At 46.7% G+C, this 25,463-nt stretch overlaps 7 protein-coding genes across 11 annotated transcripts; all 7 read left to right on the top strand.

The window, feature by feature from the left end:
* Window positions 1–4: 4 nt before the first annotated feature.
* On the top strand, window positions 5–4,070 carry LOC136200019 (uncharacterized). The gene is made up of 3 exons (XM_065990347.1): window positions 5–151; window positions 559–984; window positions 1,195–4,070. Exons 1-3 carry the CDS (start codon window positions 130–132, stop codon window positions 3,996–3,998), a joined length of 3,252 nt encoding a protein of 1,083 aa, XP_065846419.1. The 5' UTR covers window positions 5–129; the 3' UTR covers window positions 3,999–4,070.
* Window positions 4,071–4,169: 99 nt separating this feature from the next.
* LOC136184009 (uncharacterized) lies at window positions 4,170–8,043 on the top strand. Of its 3 annotated transcripts, XM_065970826.1 has the most exons (4): window positions 4,170–4,241; window positions 4,382–4,840; window positions 4,895–7,734; window positions 7,789–8,043. In XM_065970826.1, exons 1-4 carry the CDS (start codon window positions 4,226–4,228, stop codon window positions 7,798–7,800), a joined length of 3,327 nt encoding a protein of 1,108 aa, XP_065826898.1. In that variant the 5' UTR covers window positions 4,170–4,225; the 3' UTR covers window positions 7,801–8,043. The 3 variants fall into 3 exon arrangements, with proteins under 3 accessions (XP_065826898.1, XP_065826897.1, XP_065826899.1); XM_065970825.1 differs by having other exon boundaries at window positions 4,895–8,043; XM_065970827.1 differs by having other exon boundaries at window positions 4,236–4,294; window positions 4,895–8,043.
* Window positions 8,044–8,226: 183 nt separating this feature from the next.
* On the top strand, window positions 8,227–9,323 carry LOC136184013 (collagen triple helix repeat-containing protein 1-like). Its single transcript, XM_065970833.1, has 3 exons — window positions 8,227–8,472; window positions 8,529–8,780; window positions 8,838–9,323. Exons 1-3 carry the CDS (start codon window positions 8,383–8,385, stop codon window positions 9,195–9,197), a joined length of 702 nt encoding a protein of 233 aa, XP_065826905.1. The 5' UTR covers window positions 8,227–8,382; the 3' UTR covers window positions 9,198–9,323.
* Window positions 9,324–9,480: 157 nt separating this feature from the next.
* Window positions 9,481–10,983, top strand: LOC136184011 (collagen triple helix repeat-containing protein 1-like). The gene is made up of 5 exons (XM_065970830.1): window positions 9,481–9,738; window positions 9,795–9,898; window positions 9,949–10,108; window positions 10,166–10,474; window positions 10,526–10,983. Exons 3-5 carry the CDS (start codon window positions 10,016–10,018, stop codon window positions 10,883–10,885), a joined length of 762 nt encoding a protein of 253 aa, XP_065826902.1. The 5' UTR covers window positions 9,481–9,738; window positions 9,795–9,898; window positions 9,949–10,015; the 3' UTR covers window positions 10,886–10,983.
* Window positions 10,984–11,968: 985 nt separating this feature from the next.
* LOC136184014 (uncharacterized) lies at window positions 11,969–12,926 on the top strand. The gene is made up of 3 exons (XM_065970834.1): window positions 11,969–12,082; window positions 12,139–12,387; window positions 12,441–12,926. The coding sequence occupies exons 1-3, from the start codon at window positions 11,993–11,995 to the stop codon at window positions 12,801–12,803; spliced, it is 702 nt and encodes a 233-aa protein (XP_065826906.1). The 5' UTR covers window positions 11,969–11,992; the 3' UTR covers window positions 12,804–12,926.
* Window positions 12,927–13,104: 178 nt separating this feature from the next.
* LOC136184010 (uncharacterized) lies at window positions 13,105–18,108 on the top strand. Of its 3 annotated transcripts, XR_010669289.1 has the most exons (5): window positions 13,105–13,172; window positions 13,340–13,753; window positions 13,805–17,368; window positions 17,425–17,625; window positions 17,677–18,108. XR_010669289.1 is itself a non-coding variant. In XM_065970829.1 (3 exons), the coding sequence occupies exons 1-3, from the start codon at window positions 13,157–13,159 to the stop codon at window positions 16,702–16,704; spliced, it is 3,330 nt and encodes a 1,109-aa protein (XP_065826901.1). In that variant the 5' UTR covers window positions 13,105–13,156; the 3' UTR covers window positions 16,705–17,674. The 3 variants fall into 3 exon arrangements, 1 of the variants encoding a protein (XP_065826901.1); XR_010669288.1 differs by having other exon boundaries at window positions 13,805–17,625; XM_065970829.1 differs by lacking the exon at window positions 17,677–18,108 and having other exon boundaries at window positions 13,805–17,674.
* A 157-nt stretch (window positions 18,109–18,265) lies between these two features.
* LOC136200013 (collagen alpha-1(XIX) chain-like) lies at window positions 18,266–21,185 on the top strand. The gene is made up of 6 exons (XM_065990340.1): window positions 18,266–18,752; window positions 18,810–19,118; window positions 19,170–19,412; window positions 20,235–20,315; window positions 20,373–20,681; window positions 20,733–21,185. The coding sequence occupies exons 1-6, from the start codon at window positions 18,660–18,662 to the stop codon at window positions 21,090–21,092; spliced, it is 1,395 nt and encodes a 464-aa protein (XP_065846412.1). The 5' UTR covers window positions 18,266–18,659; the 3' UTR covers window positions 21,093–21,185.
* The last annotated feature ends 4,278 nt before the right edge of the window (window positions 21,186–25,463 follow it).

The following is a 25,463-nucleotide window of genomic DNA, read 5'->3' as shown; positions in this document are numbered from 1 at the left end:
ACCTCACATCTATTGGTACGTCGCAAGCTGGGGCGTAGAGGGGCGGCGCGATCACATGATCTGCGGTCAGACTTATACTTACTCCACCACACTTACTAGAGTACTCCTGGAGAGATTTTGGGTGCAAGCATGTCTCAAACTAGTGCGAAAGGTGAGAGATGTGCGGTTTCTGTAGCCTATGCATATATGTGGCCTACCGGCTGGCACGTTGTCGCGCTGCAACGTGCCGTGGAAGCACTTGCTGACAACACGTAATATCTACAGGCTTGTTTGCACGGCTGTACGAGTACTACTGTACGGCAGCAGGGCTGCGACGACGAGTACTAAAAATAGCATTTTCCGTGTTCATGTTTACACAACTCTCGACGCAAGAGGAGACCTTTTTAGTAACCATGGCGTGGTTTTAATTGGCCGCATTAGGCGAGTGATAGAGTCTCGCTGTGCGCGTACACGTCGATGTATAACTGGACGAAGCCGCTCGCGTGACGTAGTGTGCACTACTTAGCTATATTGTATGACAGCCCTTTAGGTTTGCATGTTAATTCTTGTCTTGAATAGATGCACACGTCGTCGTCTGCTGTGCTAAAGATACGCAGGCGTTTGCTGAACAGCTTGTCAAGACTTTGCAACGTCGGAAAATTTCAGTTTTCTCGACAGAGCTGATTGACTGGGGAGAGAATACTGTACGAGCGACGGAGACTGCCGTAGCAAAGTGCACTCACGGAATTGTCATCGTTTCACCGGATTTAGCCGACACTGAAGCAATGTCTTCACTTGTCACTTCTCTCACTCAAAAAACTCAGGAGAAGTTCTTTACTCTGCTTCCGCTTCGAATGAAAGGCGTTACAGAAGAACAAATGCAGCGCTTGTTTCCATTCATGAGCATTTATCGGTCCTTTTCAGTCTTGGACGAAAAGGACAATAAATGCGTGGAAGGAGTTGTCAGCAAACTTGAGGATAAGATCTCTCGAGACATGCAACAAAGTAAGTGGGATTTGACTAATTCAGGGCAGAATTGGCTTTATGCACTTGCTCGTCCGCTTCAAAGTCCGGTAATAATTAATTACTTAATTAGTCAAAAAAGACGTAAGTAGCCAGATACAATGTAATGAATTAACTAACGGACGAGTAATGTAGCGAAGAATTCTGCTCTGAGCCTGTTTTTTAATAACAAACGAAACTGCGTTTGGCTAGAACTCTCTCCTATCAAGAAATATGACTCTCCTGTTTCCAAACGTCGTGTTGTCTCTAATGTGGCATCTGCTCTTCCGGGGGAACCTCAACTACTAGTCGGCCGTCAAACGGAAATTGGTCAAGTTCTTGACTGCATTTCAGCTCGCTTCCACATGTGCTGCATTTGTGGTTCGCCTGGAGTGGGGAAGAGTGCCGTCGCTATTGAAGCAATTCATCAAGCTCGACGGGGCAAGTTCAATGCCACCGAGACCTGTGAGCAGCGATGGAAAATTGTATTTGTGGACATACGCCGCATTTTCACTTCAAAGGAAATAGTTGACGCTTTGCTTCACCAATTTAAACTCGGCGGCAGCGATAACCTTCCTCAGAAAGATTTACATGAAAGTGAAAGAGACTATTTGACCAGGGCAGTTCGCGCATTTGAGTATCTTTGTATCGTGGTGGACAATGCTGACTTGGCTCTTCAACCAGATACCAGAGATGATTTTATAGTTCTTCTCAAAGAGATCATGCATGCTGGTCGGGAAGAGTTCACCCTTCTTGTAACGTCATGCTGTCGCTTAGACAAACTCTTTTGTGGTGACAGAAAAATTAAGTCCGTCGTCTTGAAGCCGTTAGACGAAGAGTCGGCATGCGAGATTTTAAGTTCAGAGTTGGTCTGTAATCCCAGTTGCCAGCCAGATAAACGTGATATGCGATTAATTGCTCAAGAAATCTGTCAAGGAAGCCCTGAACTTCTATGGCAAGTTGGTAAAAATTTTGAAAACATCAGTCTCTCAACTTCAGAACGGGTAGAAATGATACTCGGAGACCCTTCATCCTACCTTAGAAACCTGTGCCAGGACTTTGGCGAACGTCACCTAAAAAACACCCTTGAGAGCTTGCCGAGACGCATAGTGACAGCTCTTCACGCCTTGGCTCTCTTTGAGGGTCCGGTTTCGAAACAAGACGGTGCCGATATTGTTGGCATGGGAATTCACGAATTTTGTTCTCAAGTGATTGATAGCCTTGACGATTACTCGCTAATACTGAAAGAACAATGCTCTTTTCGTCTCGTGAAGGTACTGCGCGAGTATTTGCTGTCGAAAAGTGAACCGCGCTTGGATGTACTCTGCGAAGAGAATTTGAGGGCTACTAAAGAGAATTATTGCCATATTTGGCTGAAAAGACTGATTCGGGTACTAAAAAGCAAATATCAAAGAAATTCTTGCAGAGCACTCAGGCAGGTTCAAGCTATGATAAAGGACGTCAAGCGCGTACTGAAGATGATGGAGCCGTGCAGCAAATTGTCTGATTCTAGTAATTTGTTTATGCATTATATAGCCATTGCCAGTAGCTACAAATCGCTTCTGCGTGTTTGCTTGACTTCAGCGGAGCGGGCAGAGTTTTATTATGCTTGTATTAGAGAATCCTCAAGACGCGAAAATAAGGAAGTTCAAGGAAGACTTTATCTGCGTCTCGCGGAGGCTCTTTTGGACAGCGGTGACGTTGAAGGAGCCCAAAGCAGTTGCCCTAAGCCAGAGACGCACAAACTTGACGAATTTTGGCTGCAATACCAAATACTTCAGGAAAGAATTAAAGTTGAGAAGGGAAATTCCCGGGAGGCGGCTGACAGCTTGACGAAAACGCTAGAGGCTGAGAGAGTACGCAATCTTGATCCGGAATTTGGAAATTTTCTTCTCGTTCTTTCTGATGCACACTGTGACCTTGGAGAATATTCAATCGCCTATTCCCATTTATCGGAAGCTTTGACCTGGTACCGCAAGTACTTTGGACGTGATTGTAGAGGAACCCATCCGGATACGTGTATCGTTCTCCTTCGACTTGGTTTTTGCCTCTTTTGTCAAAAGAAGTACAATGAAAGTTATGAGGCTTTCAAGAATGCTGCCGCTATGTTGCGGGAGCTGCACTGTGATCATCTTTCTATTGCAGCAGTACTGTACCAGATGAGTATGTGTCAACTTGCTATGTCAAGCTGCTCGAATCTCAAGGCTAGAGAGGATCTTGAACAAGTAGTCGTTCTCCTAGAAGGCGAGCTGTCCCACAGAGCCATTCCTCTGTGGGTTCTTGCAAAGCAGGCCGTTGCTAAGCTATTGACTCTGGAAGGGAAGAAGCTGACAGACGGCGGACAGCCAGAGCAAGGGCTAGTTCTTCTGGACAGAGCCAAGGAACACTTCGCCAATTTGCCAGACGAAAACGTTGAAGAAATTTCAATTGAACTGATAAAGGAGAATCACCAGTTTCGTCGGCTTGTACTGGGCGGCAATCTTAGTCGTACGGATTGCCTTAACTTGTACTGCTTTCCGGTATCCCGGGGTTTGGTGTTGCCAAAGTCAGAGACTATTCCAAAGTCTGCTGACCTCGCCGATCAATTATCTCTCGAACGCGAATTTTATAATTCATTTATGGAGAGCGAACGTCAGGTTATTATGAATCCTGAACCATCCTCAGGGGAAGAGACATTTGATGAACATTTTACGTCAACACCGGTGCAAGTAAGCAAACATCATCGAAGGTATTTATCAGGCTCATCAGCAGAACCAACCCCTCCCGAGTCTCCATCAACTCCGCCAATGCACCCAGTTCCTCTTCGAACGTTGTCTTCAAAAACGAACTCTGGGATAATATGTTGTCCTTCATACTACCCAACTCGAAGACTTTCACGTCTGGCTTCATTTCCCAGCTTTGACCCCGATGCACCCGCTAGCTTAGAAGATCTTGACCTGTCTTCTTCAATGGATCAAAGTGATGACAGTGGACTCCTAATGAAGTCTGACAAGGCTCCGCCTACGATGGACATCTGAAATATTCGATACGTGGGTTTCTAAAAATCATATCTTCCAAGTTAGTATCCCTTCAATTAGATCTTTCTTTGATAAAAAGCCGGCACAGTAGCATCACGGATAATAAAATTATTATCCGTGGTAGCATAGTATCTCTGACCGCGCCCACATTTATTTACGCGCTCCCGTGTCCCGTATAAATCGTCGCAAACGGCCATCGCAAACTGCGCTGCTGCTAAAAGCTGTAGATGAGCGTCTCAAAAGGTGCGCATCGATGTGAAACAATTTTGCGAACAAGGACCACGATTTACGCATTCGTACTGCTTTTCCGTGACCGGCGAGAACCGGTCCCACCTCACCCTCCGCAGTGTCCTGACCCCTTTCTTTTCTTCCTGACCCTACAGATCCCTACGTCGTCGTCTGCTGCGCGGAAGATACGAAAGAGTTCGCGCACAAGCTGTGCGTCGCTCTAGAGAACGAAAACGTTCGCGTCTTTTCGTCGGGAAAATCGATTCTCTGGGGCGACAGCATCACGAAAGCGACGGCGGACGCGATCAAGGCGTGCACTCACGGCATCTTCATTATATCGCGAGGTTTTCTAAAGGCTAACCAGGCGAACGTGACGTATCTGGAGAACACGGTAGCGTCGGCGCTCATCATGAAAACGTCTCGTCGCCCTCTCGATTCCAATTCCTCGCCTTTTTCTCTTCTTCCCGTCTGCGTCAAGGGAAGAATTAGTGTCGAGGAAATGAGAGACGCGCATCCACTTTTGGCCGATCATCAGCCGTTGGAAGTCGACGAGGACGTCGGACTCGAGCACGGGGTCCGCTTGGTGATGACCGAACTAACTCCCCGACTATCCAGTAAAGAAATGTAGAATGAACTCTAATAGGCATCTATTCACGGATTCTGTTTAGAACTGATATTGATTGATAAATATTCTGGCTACAAGAGTGAAATGCCTTCGAGTGCACCGGCCGGCTCTCTTCCTGGCGAGCCTGCTTGCTTCTTCGGTCGTGACCTCGAATTGGGTTTGGTTCTCGATAGCATATCTATTAATTTTCATCTCTGCTGCATTTCGGGTCCTCCAGCGGTGGGCAAAAGTGCCCTCGCCATCATCGCAGCTCATCGCGCTCGAAGTGGATTATTTCAGAATGACCGGATCAAGACGCCATGGAATATCGTCTACATTGACGTTCGGCAGATTGTTACACCGGAAGAGATTGTCAGAGCATTGCTGAACGCATTTGATCTGAGTTACGGCAACCTTCAATCGTCCGGAAAATCTAACACCACGTCGTTGTTGATGAAAGTGCATGCACTGAGCAATCTATGCATTATCATTGACAACGCCGACCTAGCTCTTGATTCAAATCACCAAGCCCAATTCCATGAACTGCTCGTGTCCATCATGGATTCCGCTCAAGAAGATTTGACTGTTATAGTGACGTCCTGCTACCGTCTGGGACGACAGTTTGGGAGCGACAGAAAAGTGCGAAACATTGAACTGAGTCAATTGGCCGTAGAACCCGCGCGCGAGATGCTAAGGTACTGTAGTCCCGAATTCAGTGATTCAGACGCGGACGTGTTGGCTCGAGATGTGTGCCAAGGGCTGCCAGGGTTTCTATCACACGTTAGGCGCGGCCTCGGCTTATCTGTGGCCGACCACGTAGACGCTTTGCTACTGAAACCTTTCGACTTCTTTAAGAAGTTACCTTACGACATAATGCATCGTCATTTTGACAAGCCTGTGATGAGTCTCGCGCGAGATCAGCAGTCACACCTGTTCGCCTTGGCTCTGTTTAGTGGGCCTTTTAGCAAAGCCGATGGCGCGACTGTACTCGGGACTGATACGCGAGCGTTTGGCACTGACGTCATCAATTACCTAGACTGGTTTTCATTGATAGAACAGGTTAGTGAAAATGAGGAAGTCTATAGCCTTTTGAGGATATTTCGAGAGTTTCTTCGCGAGAAGATACCGCTAAATTTGAGTTTCGTGTTGGACGCCAAAGAGAGATATTGCAGACTTTGGCTTGGAAAGGTGCTCCGCATCTTGAAGAACGACTATGATCGAAATCCCTGTAAGGCACTTCGTGATCTTTGCGAGATGATAAAAGAAGTGAAGCAAGCGATGAAATGGGTTAAGACCTTTGCCGCGAAGGACGAAATCTACCGTCTGTGTCTCGATGTCGCTCTCAGTCGCAAGTCAATGCTACGGTTCTGCATGACGCCTTATGAACTAAAAGACTTTTACACGGTGTGTATTGAAGCAACGTCGAAGCGAGAAACAAACGAACGGGATATAATTGAGGGAAAGCTTCGGATTCGTTTAGCTGAAGCCTTGTTGGACGGCAATGATTTAATCGGGGCAGAAATGAATCTGTCATCGCCGGAAGCAAAACGTGTGATAGAACAAAGCAGCAGTCAATGGCAAATTCGAAGGGACATAATGCGTGGGAGAATTGACGTAGAATCTCATCAGCCGGAAGAGTCGCGAGCTGCCATTCAAAGGTTGAAATCCATTTTAAAAGAATCGGGCACAAACAAGATACAGGACACCCACGAATACGTGGACGTTTGTCGTGTTCTTGCCGACGCTTACAGCGACGTGGAAGATTATAAAACTGCCTGTGCGTATCTATCCGATGCTCTTGCCTGGTGCTGCAAATTTTTTGGGAAAGAGTGCAACAAGTATCATCCGAACACGTGCGCGCTTCTTTCGCGTCTGGGTCACTGCTATTTCTGCCAGACGATGTACGACAAGGCGTTAAAGTGTCATCGGCTGGCGTTGAAAATGTCTATGGATCTGCAATGCGATCATTTGACGGTAGCCGCCAAATGGTATCAAGTGGGCATCTGTCGACTGGGATCGTCTTCTGAGCAGAATTCTCTAGCACAAAAGGAACTCGAGAATGCGATCATTCTTTTGGAGGGCGAGACGTCGTTTACGACAATTCCCTTGTGGATTCTTGCAAAGCAGAGCATTGCTAAGCTGTTGACGTTTGACGGCCGAGACCTGCTTGAAGAAGGACGTTCAACCGAGGGTTTGGCTTTGCTCGAAGAGGCGGAAAAGTACTTCAAAAGCTTGCCGGAAGAAGGCGTAGAAAAATTGCCTGGTGATATGGCCAAAGAGAATGCTTGCTTTCTTTTCTTACTGTCTGATCTACGACGCCATCCGGGTGCAGCGGCGGCGGCGGCGGCGGCGCCTTCTTCGATGACGGCAGATAGCCTCGCCGCGGAGATCGAACGCCTAACGCTGTATTGCTCACCGGGACTCCGTGACTTAGCCTTCAATACTTTGGGTCACGCTGAAGCATTGCATCGACCTGCCTACGTCGATTCTCCTATCGACTCCCTACCTAGTTTGGATTCTCGAGATTGGCCTTTGTCCACCAATCGATTTGATTCTACTCAACATCAAACGTCCACTCCCGTACCTGTTGCCGGCGCATTTCAGCGTTCTCAATCGTACGAATCGTCGCTGATGAGATCAAGGTCTTCATCCTCTTCGTCTTTTTCCGTGACGCCGGTTCTGTTTCGTAGCCTGTCGCGAGGATCAAAGACGAGTTTAAATCTCTCCTGCTGTCCTACCAATCGGTCTCGAAGGTTTTTCCGCTGTTCGACCGAGGGCAGTTTCACTTCGGTTTCTAGCTTTACCCCAGATTTCCTTTCTGCCGGTTCAGACGAAGGACTGGAAGAGAGTTCTCATCAGGATGACTGCGGACTTGTCATAAATGCAAACACATCCCAGGCTCAGGTTGACCCATCAAACATATCTTTTCCTCAGTAGCAGTTTTATTACCTTTTATAGCATGAAAGTTAGTTTCATTTATCTAGCTTCCGCCTTCTATGCTCTGGATCACGCTGGATTGCATCAACCGATGTACCCCGTCAACGCAACGCCCTGCCTAGTTTGGATTCTCGAGAAGAATTTGATGCCTGTGAACCTCGGACGTCTACTTCCCTGTTTGGGCGCTCCCAGTCACATGAATCGTCACTGATGAATCCGAGATCTTTGTCGTCGTCGTCTTCTTCACTACTACTACTACTATTGATTTTTTATGCTAATCGTAGATACCAGACGTGACTGCCTTTCAACTTCTTTCTGCAGCAGCTTGGCGATTGTTTATTCAATTAACTGATTTCAATTAATTATATACCGACCTTTTGACCATCTATGTTTTGGCGAATGGAAGCTATTGTTGACGCGGCAAAACCGGTAAATGCATCAAGTTGGAATGAAGGAAAACCGGAAAGATGCAGGAAAACCGTGTCTTAGGCGCACATTGATATTCATCTAAGCCGGAAAGCAATGTTTTCAGTAGGTGTGGGGAAGGTATATAAAAGGCCTGAGTTCAGACCTAGCCGCAGTAACAGCCTCAGGCATTGGTGAAGAGGCTGAAGCATGATTTCACGTGGCAGTCTCATGATTGCTTTATCTGTTCTCCTTCTTTCAGCCCTCATCAGTGCTATGGTGAAGTCAGACGATGAAAAGGTGCGCTATCAAGTATGAAGAACTGACCTTTTCCTTTACTCGTCTTGTCCTATAAGGAGTCTCAGTGTCAGCAGTGTCAGTGCAGCAGTAGTGGTACGGGAATACCGGGCATACCGGGTCAGCACGGATTACCTGGAAGGGATGGGCGTGATGGTATTGACGGGATCAATGGAAAGCCGGGCGAAAAAGGCGAGAAGGGAGATAGCGGTGCAAAGGGAGAAGTGGGATTACCTGGACCTGGCAACGAGCTTAACTGGAAGCACTGCGTCTGGTTCGGTGAGTCAAGTTCGGATGTCGGTCTTATCAAGGTATGAATCTATTATATTATATTATGGCATTGGATAGATGGATTATGTATCATGTAGGAGTGTCGCTTCGTAAAAAAGTCTCCTGCTACGGCAATCCGTGTTCTATATCAGGGAACACTTCGAACGTTATGCAAATCTGGTTCTTGCTGCAACCGCTGGTACTTCACTTTCAATGGAAACGAATGTGGAAGTCCTGCAACCATTGAAGGAATAAAATACGGAGGGCCAGCAAGCGATGATCCTCACAGAGTGACTCAGATCGAAGGTCACTGCGAGAAGCTTCCTGCTGGGACGATATCAGTAGGCTTTTATGTCGGCAAATGCATTCGATCTCCTCGGGATCATCATGATGCTTACAGTGGATGGAATGCAATGTCAAGAATTGTCATTGAAGAGCTGCCTCCACCTCAGACATAGAGAATCATTAGAGACGCCTGCTCTGCTTTGATGTGATTTCTGTGTTGTACTTTGTTTTGCCTACCAGTTGATTTGCTAAATGACAGCAGGCTCCAATTTTAGGAATATATACAGCAACCAATTTCATGTTGACCTTTGCAGTGGGTAGATAGTTGTAGATTTCGTGAACAACCTGTCGAAAATTTATCATGCAGGAAATCTAATCAATGATTATCTACTGTAGACGACGCGGTCCGCCCAAAGCCGGGATACCGGTGACTTCGTCGATCGAGGAGCACGTTCACAACAGAGCTGCAAACGCGAGCCAGCAATGAGCGTCACGAAAGGCAAGCTGTTCACGCAGTAGATCTAGGCTGAACATCGCATAGACAGTAGTAAACACGGTGGCCGCTGGCGCTACTATTTTCTACGGCATTTTCGTCATCGCTTCGGCAAAGCACGACACTGCGTGGGCCAGTTCCCGCTCCTGGAGGCTTTCCACGTGGCAAAAGATGCGGGGACTTCGTGTTTTGGCATTCTTGAGGAAACGTCTCAAAATGAGGCAATGCTAAAATAATTTAGTAGACGCGGACATCTGATTGTACCACTATACTCTAGTATTTGCAGTCTGACGGCGTTGGATGATCCTAGCGGTCCTTCGATCTCATCTGTGTGTATGCCATTATCTCCGGCAGTGACGTCAAGGCAATTGCTTTGGTCAGGTAGAGTAACTCCGCGTTTTTTGATTGAGCCAGAAAGACCCGTTATTTAGAGCGATTAGTCAAACACTATATAAACAGTAAAAATTGGACTCAAACAGCATCGCTTTTTTGTGATCAATGACGACAAAGTTCAGCATCTATCTTTTGATTGCGTTTTATGTTTTTGTGCTTCTATCTCTCACCAGAGCACAAGACTCTGATAATAGCAAGGTAGAAAGTCTTACTTATAACCTCTAAGACAGGTTACGTGATCTTTTCTGCATCTAGTCTTCGCTGTTGGGTGCAGGAATACCAGGCATACCAGGACAGCACGGTTTGCCTGGAAGAGATGGACGTGATGGCGTGGATGGAGTCAAGGGCGAGAGAGGAATAAAAGGAGATGGAGGCGCTAAAGGAGACATCGGTTTAGCTGGAAACAATGGACATGACGGTATTCATGGAAAAACGGGTCAGAAAGGAATTAAAGGAGATAGCGGTGCTAAAGGAGAAGTGGGTCTACCTGAGCCTGTTGGTGAACTCAACTGGAAGCATTGCGTGTGGTATTCAAATTCAGGCTTGAATGCGGGTCTTCTTAAGGTACATGCAATACTGTATGTTTTGTGTGTTCTCATGCAGATTATCATGTAGGCGTGTAACTTTGTGAAAAAGTCTCATGCTACGGCAATTCGTGTTCTCTATCAGGGGACACTTCGGACGTATTGCAGTTCTGGTCAATGCTGCAACCGCTGGTACTTCACTTTCAATGGAAACGAATGTGGAAATCCTGCAACCATCGAAGGAATAAAATACGGAGTGCCAGCAAAAGACAATCCCAACAGAGTGACTCAGATTGAAGGTCACTGCGAGAGGCTTCCTGCTGGGACGATAGCAGTAGGCATTCATGTTGGAAAATGCGTTCGAGATCCTCGCGATCAACACGATGCTAACTCTGGATGGAATGCAATGTCAAGAATCATCATTGAAGAATTGCCTCCACCTCAGTCATAGAAACACCATACCTAACCGTTGCAGCCTGCTTGAAACATGTTTTCTTTCTTTTTCTTTCACCTACCTGCACCAGACCTTTTTTCCTGAATTTTGAACCGCTCAGACTTATTTCGCGCTGCAGGAAGACCAAGCGCTGCGTCGAACAACAGATGCACACGCACAGAGTCCATGCGTACAGTTGCCAACCTTTATTAGCTAATAACTAAAAAGACAGACGCAGATGCTGGCTAAACAGAAGCGGGCACAAACCATCATGCACAAACCATAAAAGATCAAGCCTTGAATGTGATTTAGTCTAAGGCTATCATGAGCAAGTGTATGAATACATTATATTCTATTATGGCATTAGATGTCTAGACGGCTCAATCCGCACAGAGTAACTCAGATTGAAGGTCGCTGTGAGGGCCTTCAAGCCGAAGCAATCACTGTACGTTTCTTGTCGGCAAACTCGGTCGGTCAACATGATGCTTACAGCGGATGGAATGCTATGTCAAGAATTGTCATTGAAGAGCTGCCTCCACCTCAGACATAGAGAGTCATTAGAGATGCCTGATCTGCTTTGATGTGATTTCTGTGTTGTACTTTGTTTTGCCTACCAGTTGATTTGCTAAATGACAGCAGAGTGAAGGCTCCAATTTTAGGAATACACAGCAACCGATTTCATGTTGACCTTTGCAGTGGGTAGATGGCACAACGCTTTCGTGAACAACCTGTCGAAAATTTACTGTAGTTAGTGCGGTCCGCCTTCTCACCAGTGATAGTGATAGTGATAGTGATATTAATTTATTTTACGACGGAACAACCCTCGACGCGTATTGGCCGATCTACCGGGTTCCGTACATGATTACCTGTCTACCATAAATAAAATAAGTAATGTCAAAAGTATACCTCTTGATTAATTAAAGTAAACTCAAATAGGTTTATTTCTCTTGGACAATATAACAGTTATACCGTACGGTAAATGCATCAAGTTGGAATGAAGGAAAACCGCAAAGATGCAGGAAAGCCGTGTCTTAGGCGCACATTGATATCCGGAAGGGGGGGGTATATAAAAGCCCTGAGTTCAGACCTAGCCGCAGTAGCAGGCATTGGTGAAGAGGCTGGAGCATGATTTCACGTGGCAGTCTCATTATTTCTCTATCTGTTCTCCTTCTTTCAACCCTCATCAGTGCTATGGTGAAGTCAGACGATGAAAAGGTGCATTGTCAAGTATGAAGAACTGACCTTTTTCTTTACTCGTCTTGTCCTACTAGGAGTCTCAGTGTCAGCAGTGTCAGTGCAGTAGTGGTGCGGGAATACCGGGCATACCGGGTCATCACGGATTACCTGGAAGGGATGGGCGTGATGGTATTGACGGAACCAATGGAAAGCCGGGCGAAAAAGGCGAGAAGGGAGATGGCGGTGCAAAGGGAGACGTGGGATTACCGGGACCTGGCAAACTTAATAACTGGAAGCACTGCGTTTGGTTTGCTGAGTCAGATTTGGACGTAGGTCTTATTAAGGTATGAGTATATTATATACTATTATGGCATTGGATAGATGGATTATCATGTAGGGGTGTAGCTTTGTGAAACAGTCTCCTGCTACAGCAATTCGTGTTCTATATCAGGGAACTCTTAGAACACGTTGCAGCTCTGGTGATTGCTGCAACCGCTGGTACTTCACTTTCAATGGAAACGAATGTGGAAATCCTGCAACCATTGAAGGCATAATTTACGGATCACCAGCAAAAGACAATCCGCACAGAGTAACTCAGATTGAAGGTCACTGTGAAAGCCTTCAAGCCGGAGCAATCACTGTACGTTTTCTTGTCGGCAAATGCGTACGACACTCCGTCGTTCAACATGATGCTTACAGTGGATGGAATGCAATGTCAAGAATTGTCATTGAAGAGCTGCCTCCACCTCAGACATACTGATAGACAGTCATTAGAGACGCCTGATCCGCTTTGATGTGATTTCTGTGTTGCACTTTGTTTTGCCTACCAGTTGATTTGCTAAATGACAGCAGGCTCCAATTGTAGGAATAGATACATACAACAGCAACCAATTTCATATTGACTTGAAGTGGCTAGATGGTACAACGCTTTCGTGAACAATCTGTAGAAAATTTAGGAAGCATGAATCTAATCAATGATTATCTACTGTAGTTAGACCCTGGGATATCGACCGTGGGAGACGACGCGGTCCGCCCTCTCACCAAAGCCGGGACACCGGTGAACTTCGTCGATCGAGGAGCACGTTCACAACAGAGCTGCAACGCAAGCCAGCGATGAGCGTCACGAAAGGCAAACTGTTCACGCAGTAGACCTAGGCTGAACATTCCGGTCTTCGGCGTAGACAGTAGTAAACACGGTGGCCCCTGGCGCTATCGCACTCCCATCGCATGCACGCGGCCGACGGAATAGACGCTGTCTCGTTTTCCTGCGCATCTAACCTTCTTTTAACATCGCAGATACCTTCGTTATCGTCTGCTCCGCGGAAGATACGAAGGAGTTAGCCGACGAGCTGTGCGCCGCTTTGGAGAAGGCAGACGTTCGCGTATTCTCGTCGGAAAAGTCGATCCTCTGGGGCGAAAGCGTCACCGAAGCGACGAGCAACGCAATCAAGGCAAGCACGCACGGCATCATCTTCGTTTCGCGAGGTTCCACCCGTGCCGGCGATCGCAAGAACACGGTCGGATCGGCGCTCATTATCAAAGCGTCCGAAGATGAGAATTTTCTACTTCTTCCTACGTACGTCGAAGGAGAAATCAGTGCCGTGGAAATGAAAAAATCCAGCCCCCTTCTGGCCAATTTTAAGTCGCTGACAATAGGCTCCTGTCTTAGCCGCCAGCAATCCTTAGACATGGTGATGGCCGAACTATCACGTAAACTTTATCGACTTTTTTTTGCATTTTTTGACACGTTGTTTGTTGTAGGATTTATTCCTTCTCTGAAGAAGTCTACCGGCCCTTTTACCAGTGCGTCGGTTGGATCACTTCCTGGTGAACCCGCGTGCTTAGTGGGTCGTGACGTTGAATTGCGCTCGGTCCTCGCTAGCGTGTCCTCCGAATTTCATCTGTGCTGCATTTCTGGTCCCCCAGCAGCTGGAAAAAGCGCCATTGCTATCACTGCCGCCCATCACGTTTTGAAACGCAGTCCACCTTGGGAAGTCATCTACGTAGACATTAGCCACAGTTCTAATAAGGAAGAGATCATCCAACACTTGCAAGATTCTCTTGATTTAAGATATGGCCATCTTCATTCTGTGAATGCTAGAACGCCAGAGAAGTCACTGCTGATGAGAGTGCAGAAAATAAATAATCTCTGCATTGTCATTGACAATGCTGACATGGCTCTCAAATCAAATAATGGGCGACCGTTTATTGAATTGCTGACATCCATCACGAAGGCTGGTAAACGAGAGTTAACTCTCATCGTGACGTCGTGCTACCGCTTAGGTCGACGTCTAAAGGGACGTGGACGGGTTCAGGAAGTCGACGTAAAGCCATTAACCGTAGAGCCGGCATGTAAGGTGCTCAAGTTCTTTTTTTGTGACCGGTTTAGTGATTCAGAAGCTGAAATGCTGGCGCAGGACGTTTGCCAAGGTCTACCCGGATTTTTATTACAAATACCTCTCGGTGCCGGTCAGTCAACGAAGGAGCGCTTCGATACTCTGCTCGAACGTCCGTTTGATTGCTTTGAGAAGTCGTGCTGCGACGCAGCCATTTGTCATTTTGAAAAGCTTTTTAAGAGTCTTTCCGATGACAAACTGGCCTATCTTCCATCTTTGGCCCTGTTTGACGGGTCGTTTAGCAAAGCAGACGGCGCGTACGTCGTTGGCATGAAAGATGACAAGCAAAAGTTCGGAACAGAAGTCATAGATTATTTGGACAATTATTCCTTGATCGTGCAAGACGCTGACAGACGAGATCACTTCTATCTTCTAAGAATTTTCCGAGAATTCTTGCGTGAGAAAAAACTGCCGAACGAGAAATTCCTGTCAGACGCTACGGAAAGGTATTGCAAACGTTGGCTGAAAAAACTGTTTCCTATTCTCGAAAAGGAATACGATCATGATCCTTGCAAGGCCCTCAAGACTCTTCACGGCATGATTAAGGACATTAGACGTGTGCTTAGCCTCGTTGAATTAGCTAGTGCGCACGACGAAGTGTACAAGCTGTACATTCGTCTTGCACTCGATCACAAGTCAATGCTGCGAGTATGTTTCACGCCGACGGAACGAAGAGCTTTTTTCAGCAGCTGCATATTCGCAGCTGCTAAACGACGCAATGAACTTGACAAAGGAAAGCTTTCCCTTCGCTTCGCCGAATCCTGTCTGGACGGGAATGACTTGGAAGGTGCAGATACAAGTACACCGGCTTGGCCAGGCGGAGAACAAGCGCTTCGCGGCAGTAACAGACGATGGTACTTTCAAAGTGAAATAATGAAAGCAAGACTGCAAGTCGAGAAGAATGAGTCCCAGGCTGCCATCAAACGTTTGTTGAATTTACTGGAATTGGGCGGCGATTCTACTCCACTGAAAGAGACTCGGGAGTACGTTGACGTCTTCCGCGTTCTTGCGGATGCATACGTCAGCATTGGAGAATACGAGCTGGCTGTCGCTCGTCTCTCTGAAGCTCTTGCCTTTTGCAACGTTCGCTTTGGAAGGAAGTGCGGTGGAAGCTATCCTGACACTTGCTCGTTGCTTTCGCGTCTAGGTCATTGCTTCTTCTGTCAGGAAAGGTATGACGACGCACTAAACCATCATGTGTCAGCGTTGAAAATGGCCTCGGCATTGCAATGTGATCATCTGTCCTTTGCAACGTTTTGGTACCTGGTGGGCATAAGCCGGTTAGGCGCTTCTGCCCGTGTTGGCCGTCTTAGCGCGACAGCTCGAAACGAACTTGAAGAAGTCGTCTATCTTTTGGAGGACGAGCCGTCTTGCGAGACGATTCCTTTGCAGATTTTTGCAACGGTTACTGTTGCTAAGCATTTGGTTTATGAAGGACGAGAGCTCCTTAAGGAAGGACGTCGGAATGAGGGCTTGGCTACGCTGGAAAAGGCGGATAAGTTCTTTTCACTGGCGGAGGAGAGCGAGGAGCTGCTGCCGTCGGAAGCGGCTGAAGAGAACAGGCGGTTTCGCGTGTACGTGCATGCAGTAAGAAATCGGGCTGATCTGATCGTCTCATCCGATGACATAGACGTCCTAACGCTGTACAGCTCTCAAGGAGTTTGCGGCTGGACGTCTGACAGCACCAACCCTTACAAATCAGTGGACAGTCATTGTACTGGATCGCCGATGAATTCACTGCCATTGAGTTTAGGCACTCCAAGGGTGAATTATGACACGTCTCTTACTAATAGCTTACTAGGCGACAGTTTTCTTGACGATATTCTGCCTTCGTCTTCCGACCTGCCAGGTGGTCAAACGTCAGCACCCTTGCCTACTTTGCACAAGCGGTACTCCTCACTGATGTCTTCGAGATCTTCGTCGTCAATTTTTTCTGTCTCAGTGAGGCCGGTCAATCTTTGCAATTGGCTGAAAGGATTGTATTCGGCGACCAGAATGGGTATCGGAGCTTGTTGTCTTCCCCGTTCATCGCGAAAACTTTCGCGCTGCTCTGCTAGTCGGATTAGTAGTAGCGATCTACTGTTCTCCAGCTTTAATGAAGACGCGCTTTCTGCTGGTTCAGATGACGGCTCAGCGGAGCATGATCATTTGAATCAGCGGGAGAGGGAAGAAAGTGCACGGGTGGTAGAGGCCAAGAGGTCTCTCAGCGGCCTCTTGCCGGTGAATGCATTTAGTGTAGGTGATCCGAACGACCAAAAGAATTGAAAAGCATTTCGTGTGAACTCGATTGTGGAAAGGTCAGGATTGCAAATAGTCAACATGATGCCTTTCCGGAGGGAATGCCATGTCAAGAATTATCATTGAAGAACTATCTCACCCTCAATAGCGATCGGCCGGTCAGAACTGCGTGTTTGCTTCTGTGTGTGAATACGTAGCAATTAGTTCCAAGCTTGTGCACGTGCGTTCGCCTCCGGGGAAATCAGAATGTCGGGCGATCCGTCTCTTACAGTCTGCTTCTGTTGCAATAAGCAATGGAATGTCGTTCTTTTGGAAAAAGCGGGAGTTTACGTCATTGCGTGCATGAGCCGCCAGCTTTCCGCGTCATACCAATCCAGTGAGAGTCCTACCAGAACTGTTTGAGCGGTTGAGTAGATAAGGAAGAAAATCCGGCTTTTAGGCGATTATTTTGGATCCGTGATTTCCGTTTTCTATCAAAATAATGTCAGGAAAGTCGGGGTTTATAGCGATTGCTTGAGCAATATATAAGCCAGTGGCACCTTGGTTATCGACTCAGAACAAGTCTCGACCTTAGTGCAGATCAATGATGATGACAAATTTGTGCGTCAACTTTCCCATCGTGTTTTCTGTTCTTGCGTGTTTATCTCTCACTCTTACGAGTGCAGTGAATTCTGATAAAGATAAATGCAAGGTAGACTGCGTGTACATTTCTGAGGTGGATCACGTGAGGTTTTCGTTTCTGCTCAGTGTCCGTCACTGGCTGCAGGATTACCAGGCATGCCAGGACAGCATGGTCTGCCTGGAAGAGATGGACGTGACGGACAAACGGGCCAGAAAGGAGATCGTGGTTCTAAGGGAGAGGTAGGACCACCTGGACCTGCAGGTAATCTCAACTGGAAGCATTGCGTGTGGCATAGCAACGCAATGTTTGATGTGGGTCTTATCAAGGTATAACTAAAATTTTTATTATCGTACATTATCATAAGCATTATCATCTAGGAGTGTACCTTTATGAAAAAATCTCATTATACGGCAATGCGTGTCCTCTATCAGGGAACGCTTCGTACAGCTTGCGGTTCTGGTATTTGTTGCAGCCGCTGGTATTTTACTTTTAACGGAAACGAATGCGGAAAGCCTGCAACTGTAGAAGGAATAATATACGGAGCACCAGCAAATGACGATCCAGAGAGAGTAACTCAAATTGAAGGCCACTGCGAGAACCTTCCTTCTGGAATGATCAAAGTGGGTTTCCATGTTGGAAGATGTATTCGACTTCCTCACAGTCATTTCGATGCTAACTCTGGATGGAATGCAATTTCAAGAATTGTAATTGAAGAGTTGCCCCCTCCTCAGTCATAGGATAGAAGAACTGTTAAACTGGAACGCTTGTGTGTATATTGTTTGTCTCTGGGAAATCCTCCTTTTGCTATTACGTGCTATCGATAACATTGTCCTTGGGTGATAATCAATATTCGATAAGTGCACGTGACCGCTGATGTACGTCTATCTGCTTTCCCCCGGAGTGGACGCTGTTTGTTTTGTCGGGCCGCCTCTGCTGTAGTAAAGAACACATTGTTCTTATTACAATGGTTGAGCTCCGTCCTCTTCTTGCGGAAAAAACGGTGTTTTCGTCATCGCTTCGGCTAAGGACGACACTGCGTGGGCCATTTGCTGCTCCTGGAGGCTTTCCACGTGACAAAAGATGCGGGAACTGTATTTTACATGAAACGCCTCAAAATGAGACAATGCTCGTTTAGACGTGGACACCTGACCACACGACTGAGGTAGAGTATTTATGGTCTGACGGTCTTGGATCCTAGCGGTCCTTCAATCTCATTCATTATCTCCGGCAGTGACGTGCTTTGTGGTATGAGCAACTCCGCGTTTTGGATTGAGTCAGGAAGCCCGTACTGTTACGATTAGTCAAAACACTATATAAACAGTAAAAATTGGACTCAAACAGCATCGGTTTTTTGTGATCAATGACGACAAAGTTCAGCATCTACCTTTTGGTTGCGTTTTATGTTTTTGTGCTTCTATCTCTCACCAGAGCACAAGACTCTGATAATAGCAAGGTAGAAAGTCTTACTTATAACCTCTAAGACAGGTTACGTGATCTTTTCTGCGTCTAGTCTTCACTGTTGGGCCCAGGAATACCAGGCATACCAGGACGGCACGGCTTGCCTGGAAGAGATGGACGTGATGGCGTGAATGGAGTCAAGGGCGAGAGAGGAATAAAAGGAGATCAAGGCGCTAAAGGAGACACCGGTTTAACTGGAAACAATGGACGTGACGGTATTCATGGAAAAACAGGTCAGAAAGGAATTAAAGGAGATAGCGGTGCTAAAGGAGAAGTGGGTCTACCTGGGCCTGTTGGTGAACTCAACTGGAAGCATTGCGTGTGGTATGCAAGTTCAGGTTTGGATGTGGGCCTTGTTAAGGTACATGCAATACTGTATGTTTTGTGTATTATCATGCAGATTATCATGTAGGCGTGTAACTTTGTGAAAAAGTCTCATGCCACGGCAATTCGTGTTCTCTATCAGGGAACACTTCGGACGTATTGCAGTTCTGGTTCTTGCTGCAACCGCTGGTACTTCACTTTCAATGGAAACGAATGTGGAAATCCTGCAACCATTGAAGGAATAATATACGGAGGGCCAGCAAAAGACGATCCCAACAGAGTGACTCAGATCGAAGGTCACTGCGAGAAGCTTCCTGCTGAGACGATATCAGTAGGCTTTTATGTCGGCAAATGCATTCGATCTCCTCGGGATCATCATGATGCTTACAGTGGATGGAATGCAATGTCAAGAATTGTCATTGAAGAGCTGCCTCCACCTCAGACATAGAGAATCATTAGAGACGCCTGCTCTGCTTTGATGTGATTTCTGTGTTGTACTTTGTTTTGCCTACCAGTTGATTTGCTAAATGACAGCAGGCTCCAATTTTAGGAATATATGCAGCAACCAATTTCATTTTGGTAGATAGTTGTAGCTTTCGTGAACAACCTGTCGAAAATTTATCATGCAGGAAATCTAATCAATGATTATCTACTGTAGACGACGCGGTCCAAAGCCGGGATACCGGTGACTTCGTCGATCGAGGAGCACGTTCACAACAGAGCTGCAACGCGAGCCAGCAATGAGCGTCACGAAAGGCAAGCTGTTCACGCAGTAGATCTAGGCTGAACACGGTGGCCGCTGGCGCTACTATTTTCTACGGCATTTTCGTCATCGCTTCGGCAAAGCACGACACTGCGTGGGCCAGTTCCCGCTCCTGGAGGCTTTCCACGTGGCAAAAGATGCGGGGACTTCGTGTTTTGGCATTCTTGATCACAGGAAACGTCTCAAAATGCTAAAATAATTTAGTAGACGCGGACATCTGACTGTACCACTATACTCTAGTATTTGCAGTCTGACGGCAGGTAGAGTAACTCCGCGTTTTTTGATTGAGCCAGGAAGACCCGTTATTTAGAGCGATTAGTCAAACACTATATAAACAGTAAAAATTGGACTCAAACAGCATCGTTTTTTTTGTGATCAATGACGACAAAGTTCAGCACCTACCTTTTGATTGCGTTTTATGTTTTTGTGCTTCTATCTCTCACCAGAGCACAAGACTCTGATAATAGCAAGGTAGAAAGTCTTACTTATAACCTCTAAGGCAGGTTACGTGATCTTTTCTGCATCTAGTCTTCGCTGTTGGGTGCAGGAATACCAGGCATACCAGGACAGCACGGTTTGCCTGGAAGAGATGGACGTGATGGCGTGGATGGAGTGAAGGGCGAGAGAGGAATAAAAGGAGATAGAGGCGCTAAAGGAGACATCGGTTTAGCTGGAAACAATGGACATGACGGTATTCATGGAAAAACGGGTCAGAAAGGAATTAAAGGAGATAGCGGTGCTAAAGGAGAAGTTGGACCACCTGGGCCTGTTGGTGAACTCAACTGGAAGCATTGCGTGTGGCATACAAGTTCAGGTTTGGATGTGGGCCTTCTTAAGGTACATGCAATACTGTATGTTTTGTGTATTATCATGCAGATTATCATGTAGGCGTGTAACTTTGTGAAAAAGTCTCATACCACAGCAATTCGTGTTCTCTATCAGGGGACACTCCGAACGTATTGCACTTCTGGTGGTTGCTGCAACCGCTGGTACTTCACTTTCAATGGAAACGAATGTGGAAATCCTGCAACCATTGAAGGAATAATATACGGAGGGTCAGCAAAAGACGATTCCCACAGAGTGACTCAGATTGAAGGTCACTGCGAGAGGCTTCCTGCTGGGACGATAGCAGTAGGCATTCATGTTGGAAAATGCGTTAAAGATCCTCGCGATCAATACAATGCTAACTCTGGATGGAATGCAATGTCAAGGATCATCATTGAAGAATTGCCTCCACCTCAGTCATAGAAACACCATACCTAACCGTTGCAGCCTGCTTGAAACATGTTTTCTTTCTTTTTCTTTCACCTACCTGCACCAGACCTTTTTTCCTGAATTTTGAACCGCTCAGACTTATTTCGCTCTGCAGGAAGACCAAGCGCTGCGCCAAACAACAGATGCACACGCACAGAGTCCATGCGTGCCGTTGCCAACCTTTATTAGCTAGTAACTAAAAAGACAGACGCAGATGCTGGCTAAACAGAAGCGGGCACACACCATCACGCACAAAACCATAAAAGATCAAGCCTTGAATGTGATTTAGTCTAAGGCTATCATGAGCAAGTGTATGAATCTATTATGGCATTAGATGTCTAGACGGCTCAATCCGTACAGAGTAACTCAGATTGAAGGTCGCTGTGAGAGCCTTCAAGCCGAAGCAATCACTGTACGTTTCTTGTCGGCAAACTCGGTCGGTCAACATGATGCTTACAGCGGATGGAATGCTATGTCAAGAATTGTCATTGAAGAGCTGCCTCCACCTCAGACATAGAGAGTCATTAGAGATGCCTGATCTGCTTTGATGTGATTACTGTGTTGTACTTTGTTTTGCCTTGCTAAATGACAGCAGAGTGAAGGCTCCAATTTTAGGAATACACAGCAACCGATTTCATGTTGACCTTTGCAGTGGGTAGATGGCACAACGCTTTCGTGAACAACCTGTCGAAAATTTACTGTAGTTAGTGCGGTCCGCCTTCTCACCAGTGATAGTGATAGTGATAGTGATATTAATTTATTTTACGACGGAACAACCCTCGAAGCATATTGGCCAATCTACCGGGTGCCGTACATGATTACCTGTCTACCATAAATAAAAGTATACCTCTTGATTAATTAAAGTAAACTCAAATAGGTTTATTTCTCTTGGACAATATAACAGTTATACCGTACGGTAAATGCATCAAGTTGGAATGAGGGAAAACCGCAAAGATGCAGGAAAACCGTGTCTTAGGCGGGTATATAAAAGGCCTGAGTTCAGACCTAACCGCAGTAGCAGCCTCAGGCATTGGTGAAGAGGCTGGAGCATGATTTCACGTGGCAGTCTCATTATTTCTCTATCTGTTCTCCTTCTTTCAACCCTCATCAGTGCTATGGTGAAGTCAGACGATGAAAAGGTGCATTGTCAAGTATGAAGAACTGACCTTTTTCTATACTCGTCTTGTCCTACTAGGAGTCTCAGTGTCAGCAGTGTCAGTGCAGTAGTGGTGCGGGAATACCGGGCATACCGGGTCATCACGGATTACCTGGAAGGGATGGGCGTGATGGTATTGACGGAACCAATGGAAAGCCAGGCGAAAAAGGCGAGAAGGGAGATAGCGGTGCAAAGGGAGACGTGGGATTGCCGGGACCTGGCAAGCTTAATAACTGGAAGCACTGCGTTTGGTTTGCTGAGTCAGATTTGGATGTAGGTCTTATTAAGGTATGAGTATATTATATACTATTATGGCATTGGATAGATGGATTATCATGTAGGGGTGTAGCTTTGTGAAACAGTCTCATGCTACAGCAATTCGTGTTCTATATCAGGGAACTCTTAGAACACGTTGCAGCTCTGGTGATTGCTGCAACCGCTGGTACTTCACTTTCAATGGAAACGAATGTGGAAATCCTGCAACCATTGAAGGCATAATTTACGGATCACCAGCAAAAGACAATCCGCACAGAGTAACTCAGATTGAAGGTCACTGTAAAAGCCTTCAAGCCGGAGCAATCACTGTACGTTTTCTTGTCGGCAAATGCGTACGACGCTCCTTCGGTCAACATGATGCTTACAGTGGATGGAATGCAATGTCAAGAATTGTCATTGAAGAGCTGCCTCCACCTCAGACATACTGATAGACAGTCATTAGAGACGCCTGATCCGCTTTGATGTGATTTCTGTGTTGCACTTTGTTTTGCCTACCAGTTGATTTGCTAAATGACAGCAGGCTCCAATTGTAGAAATAGATACATACAGCAACCAATTTCATATTGACTAGATGGTACAACGCTTTCGTGAGCAATCTGTAGAAAATTTAGGAAGCATGAATCTAATCAATGACTATCTACTGTAGTTAGACCCTGGGAGATCGACCGTGGGAGACGACACGGTCCGCCCTCTTACCAAAGCCGGGACACCGGTGAACTTCGTCGATCGAGGAGCACGTTCACAACAGAGCTGCAACGCAAGCCAGCGATGAGCGTCACGAAAGGCAAACTGTTCACGCAGTAGACCTAGGCTGAACATTCCTTCGGCGTAGACAGTAGTAAACACGGTGGCCCCTGGCGCTATCGCACTCCCATCGCATGCACGCGGCCGACGGAATAGACGCTGTCTCGTTTTCCTGCGCATCTAACCTTCTTTTAACATCGCAGATACCTTCGTTATCGTCTGCTCCGCGGAAGATACGAAGGAGTTAGCCGACGAGCTGTGCGCCGCTTTGGAGAAGGCAGACGTTCGCGTATTCTCGTCGGAAAAGTCGATCCTCTGGGGCGAAAGCGTCACCGAAGCGACGAGCACCGCAATCAAGGCAAGCACGCACGGCATCATCGTCGTTTCGCGAGGTTCCATCCGTGCCGGCGATCGCAAGAACACCGTCGGATCGGCGCTCATTCTCAAAGCGTCCGAAGATGAGAATTTTCTACTTCTTCCTACGTACGTCGAAGGAGAAATTAGTGCCAAGGAAATGAAAAAATCCTGCCCCCTTCTGGCGAATTTTAAGTCGCTGACAATAGGCTCCTGTCTTAGCCGCCAGCAATCCTTGGACATGGTGATGGCCGAACTATCACGTAAACTTTATCGACTTTTTTTGCATTTTTTGACACGTTGTTTGTTGTAGGATTTATTCCTTCTCTGAAGAAGTCTACCGGCCCTTTTGCCAGTGCGTCGGTTGGATCACTTCCTGGTGAACCTGCGTGCTTAGTGGGTCGTGACGTTGAATTGGACTCGGTCCTCGCTAGCGTGTCCTCCGACTTTCATCTGTGCTGCATTTCTGGTCCCCCAGCAGCCGGAAAAAGTGCCATTGCCATCACTGCCGCTCATCACGTTTTGAAACGCAATCCACCTTGGGAAGTCATCTACGTAGACATTAGCCACAGTTCTAATAAGGAAGAGATCATCCAACACTTGCAAGATTCTCTTGATTTAAGATATGGCCATCTTCATTCTGTGAATGCTAGAACGCCAGAGAAGTCACTGCTGATGAGAGTGCAGAAAATAAATAATCTCTGCATTGTCATTGACAATGCTGACATGGCTCTCAAATCAAATAATGGGCAACCGTTTATTGAATTGCTGACATCCATCACGAAGGCTGGTAAACGAGAGTTAACTCTCATCGTGACGTCGTGCTACCGCTTAGGTCGACGTCTAAAGGGACGTGGACGGGTTCAGGAAGTCGACGTAAAGCCATTAACCGTAGAGCCGGCATGTAAGGTGCTCAAGTTCTTTTTTTGTGACCGGTTTAGTGATTCAGAAGCTGAAATGCTGGCGCAGGACGTTTGCCAAGGTCTACCCGGATTTTTATTACAAATACCTCTCGGTGCCGGTCAGTCAACGAAGGAGCGCTTCGATACTCTGCTCGAACGTCCGTTTGATTGCTTTGAGAAGTCGTGCTGCGACGCAGCCATTTGTCATTTTGAAAAGCTTTTTAAGAGTCTTTCCGATGACAAACTGGCCTATCTTCCATCTTTGGCCCTGTTTGACGGGTCGTTTAGCAAAGCAGACGGCGCGTACGTCGTTGGCATGAAAGATGACAACAGAAGTCATAGATTATTTGGACAATTATTCCTTGATCGTGCAAGACGCTGACAGACGAGATCACTTCTATCTTCTAAGAATTTTCCGAGAATTCTTGCGTGAGAAAAAACTGCCGAACGAGAAATTCCTGTCAGACGCTACGGAAAGGTATTGCAAACGTTGGCTGAAAAAACTGTTTCCTATTCTCGAAAAGGAATACGATCATGATCCTTGCAAGGCCCTCAAGACTCTTCACGGCATGATTAAGGACATTAGACGCGTGCTTAGCCTCGTTGAATTAGCTAGTGCGCACGACGAAGTGTACAAGCTGTATATTCGTCTTGCACTCGATCACAAGTCAATGCTGCGAGTATGTTTCACGCCGACGGAACGAAGAGCTTTTTTCAGCAGCTGCATATTCGCAGCTGCTAAACGACGCAACGAACTTGACAAAGGAAAGCTTTCCTTTCGCTTCGCCGAATCCTGTCTGGACGGGAATGACTTGGAAGGTGCAGATACAAGTACACCGGCTTGGCCAGGCGGAGAACAAGCGCTTCGCGGCAGTAACAGACGATGGTACTTTCAAAGTGAAATAATGAAAGCAAGACTGCAAGTCGAGAAGA

This window comes from Oscarella lobularis, chromosome 2 (assembly GCF_947507565.1).
Source record: "Oscarella lobularis chromosome 2, ooOscLobu1.1, whole genome shotgun sequence".
Taxonomy (NCBI): domain Eukaryota; kingdom Metazoa; phylum Porifera; class Homoscleromorpha; order Homosclerophorida; family Oscarellidae; genus Oscarella; species Oscarella lobularis.
The sequence above is the reverse complement of the archived record's forward strand: the minus strand, read 5'-3'. Positions and strand labels throughout refer to the sequence as shown.

Coding starts and splice junctions, on each gene's coding strand:
- LOC136200019 (XM_065990347.1), top strand. CDS start 130: ATGTCTCAAACTAGTGCGAAAG. Junction 152..558: donor GTCTCAAACTAGTGCGAAAG/GTGAGAGATGTG, acceptor TGTCTTGAATAG/ATGCACACGTCGTCGTCTGC. Junction 985..1,194: donor CTCTCGAGACATGCAACAAA/GTAAGTGGGATT, acceptor GCGTTTGGCTAG/AACTCTCTCCTATCAAGAAA.
- LOC136184009 (XM_065970825.1), top strand. Junction 4,841..4,894: donor ACTAACTCCCCGACTATCCA/GTAAAGAAATGT, acceptor GATTCTGTTTAG/AACTGATATTGATTGATAAA.
- LOC136184013 (XM_065970833.1), top strand. CDS start 8,383: ATGATTTCACGTGGCAGTCTCATGATTGCTTTATCTGTTCTCCTTCTT. Junction 8,473..8,528: donor TGAAGTCAGACGATGAAAAG/GTGCGCTATCAA, acceptor TTGTCCTATAAG/GAGTCTCAGTGTCAGCAGTG. Junction 8,781..8,837: donor CGGATGTCGGTCTTATCAAG/GTATGAATCTAT, acceptor TGTATCATGTAG/GAGTGTCGCTTCGTAAAAAA.
- LOC136184011 (XM_065970830.1), top strand. CDS start 10,016: ATGACGACAAAGTTCAGCATCTATCTTTTGATTGCGTTTTATGTTTTT. Junction 10,109..10,165: donor AAGACTCTGATAATAGCAAG/GTAGAAAGTCTT, acceptor TTCTGCATCTAG/TCTTCGCTGTTGGGTGCAGG. Junction 10,475..10,525: donor TGAATGCGGGTCTTCTTAAG/GTACATGCAATA, acceptor ATTATCATGTAG/GCGTGTAACTTTGTGAAAAA.
- LOC136184014 (XM_065970834.1), top strand. CDS start 11,993: ATGATTTCACGTGGCAGTCTCATTATTTCTCTATCTGTTCTCCTTCTT. Junction 12,083..12,138: donor TGAAGTCAGACGATGAAAAG/GTGCATTGTCAA, acceptor TTGTCCTACTAG/GAGTCTCAGTGTCAGCAGTG. Junction 12,388..12,440: donor TGGACGTAGGTCTTATTAAG/GTATGAGTATAT, acceptor ATTATCATGTAG/GGGTGTAGCTTTGTGAAACA.
- LOC136184010 (XM_065970829.1), top strand. Junction 13,754..13,804: donor GGTGATGGCCGAACTATCAC/GTAAACTTTATC, acceptor TGTTTGTTGTAG/GATTTATTCCTTCTCTGAAG.
- LOC136200013 (XM_065990340.1), top strand. CDS start 18,660: ATGACGACAAAGTTCAGCATCTACCTTTTGGTTGCGTTTTATGTTTTT. Junction 19,413..20,234: donor TTCCTGCTGAGACGATATCA/GTAGGCTTTTAT, acceptor ATGACGACAAAG/TTCAGCACCTACCTTTTGAT. Junction 20,682..20,732: donor TGGATGTGGGCCTTCTTAAG/GTACATGCAATA, acceptor ATTATCATGTAG/GCGTGTAACTTTGTGAAAAA.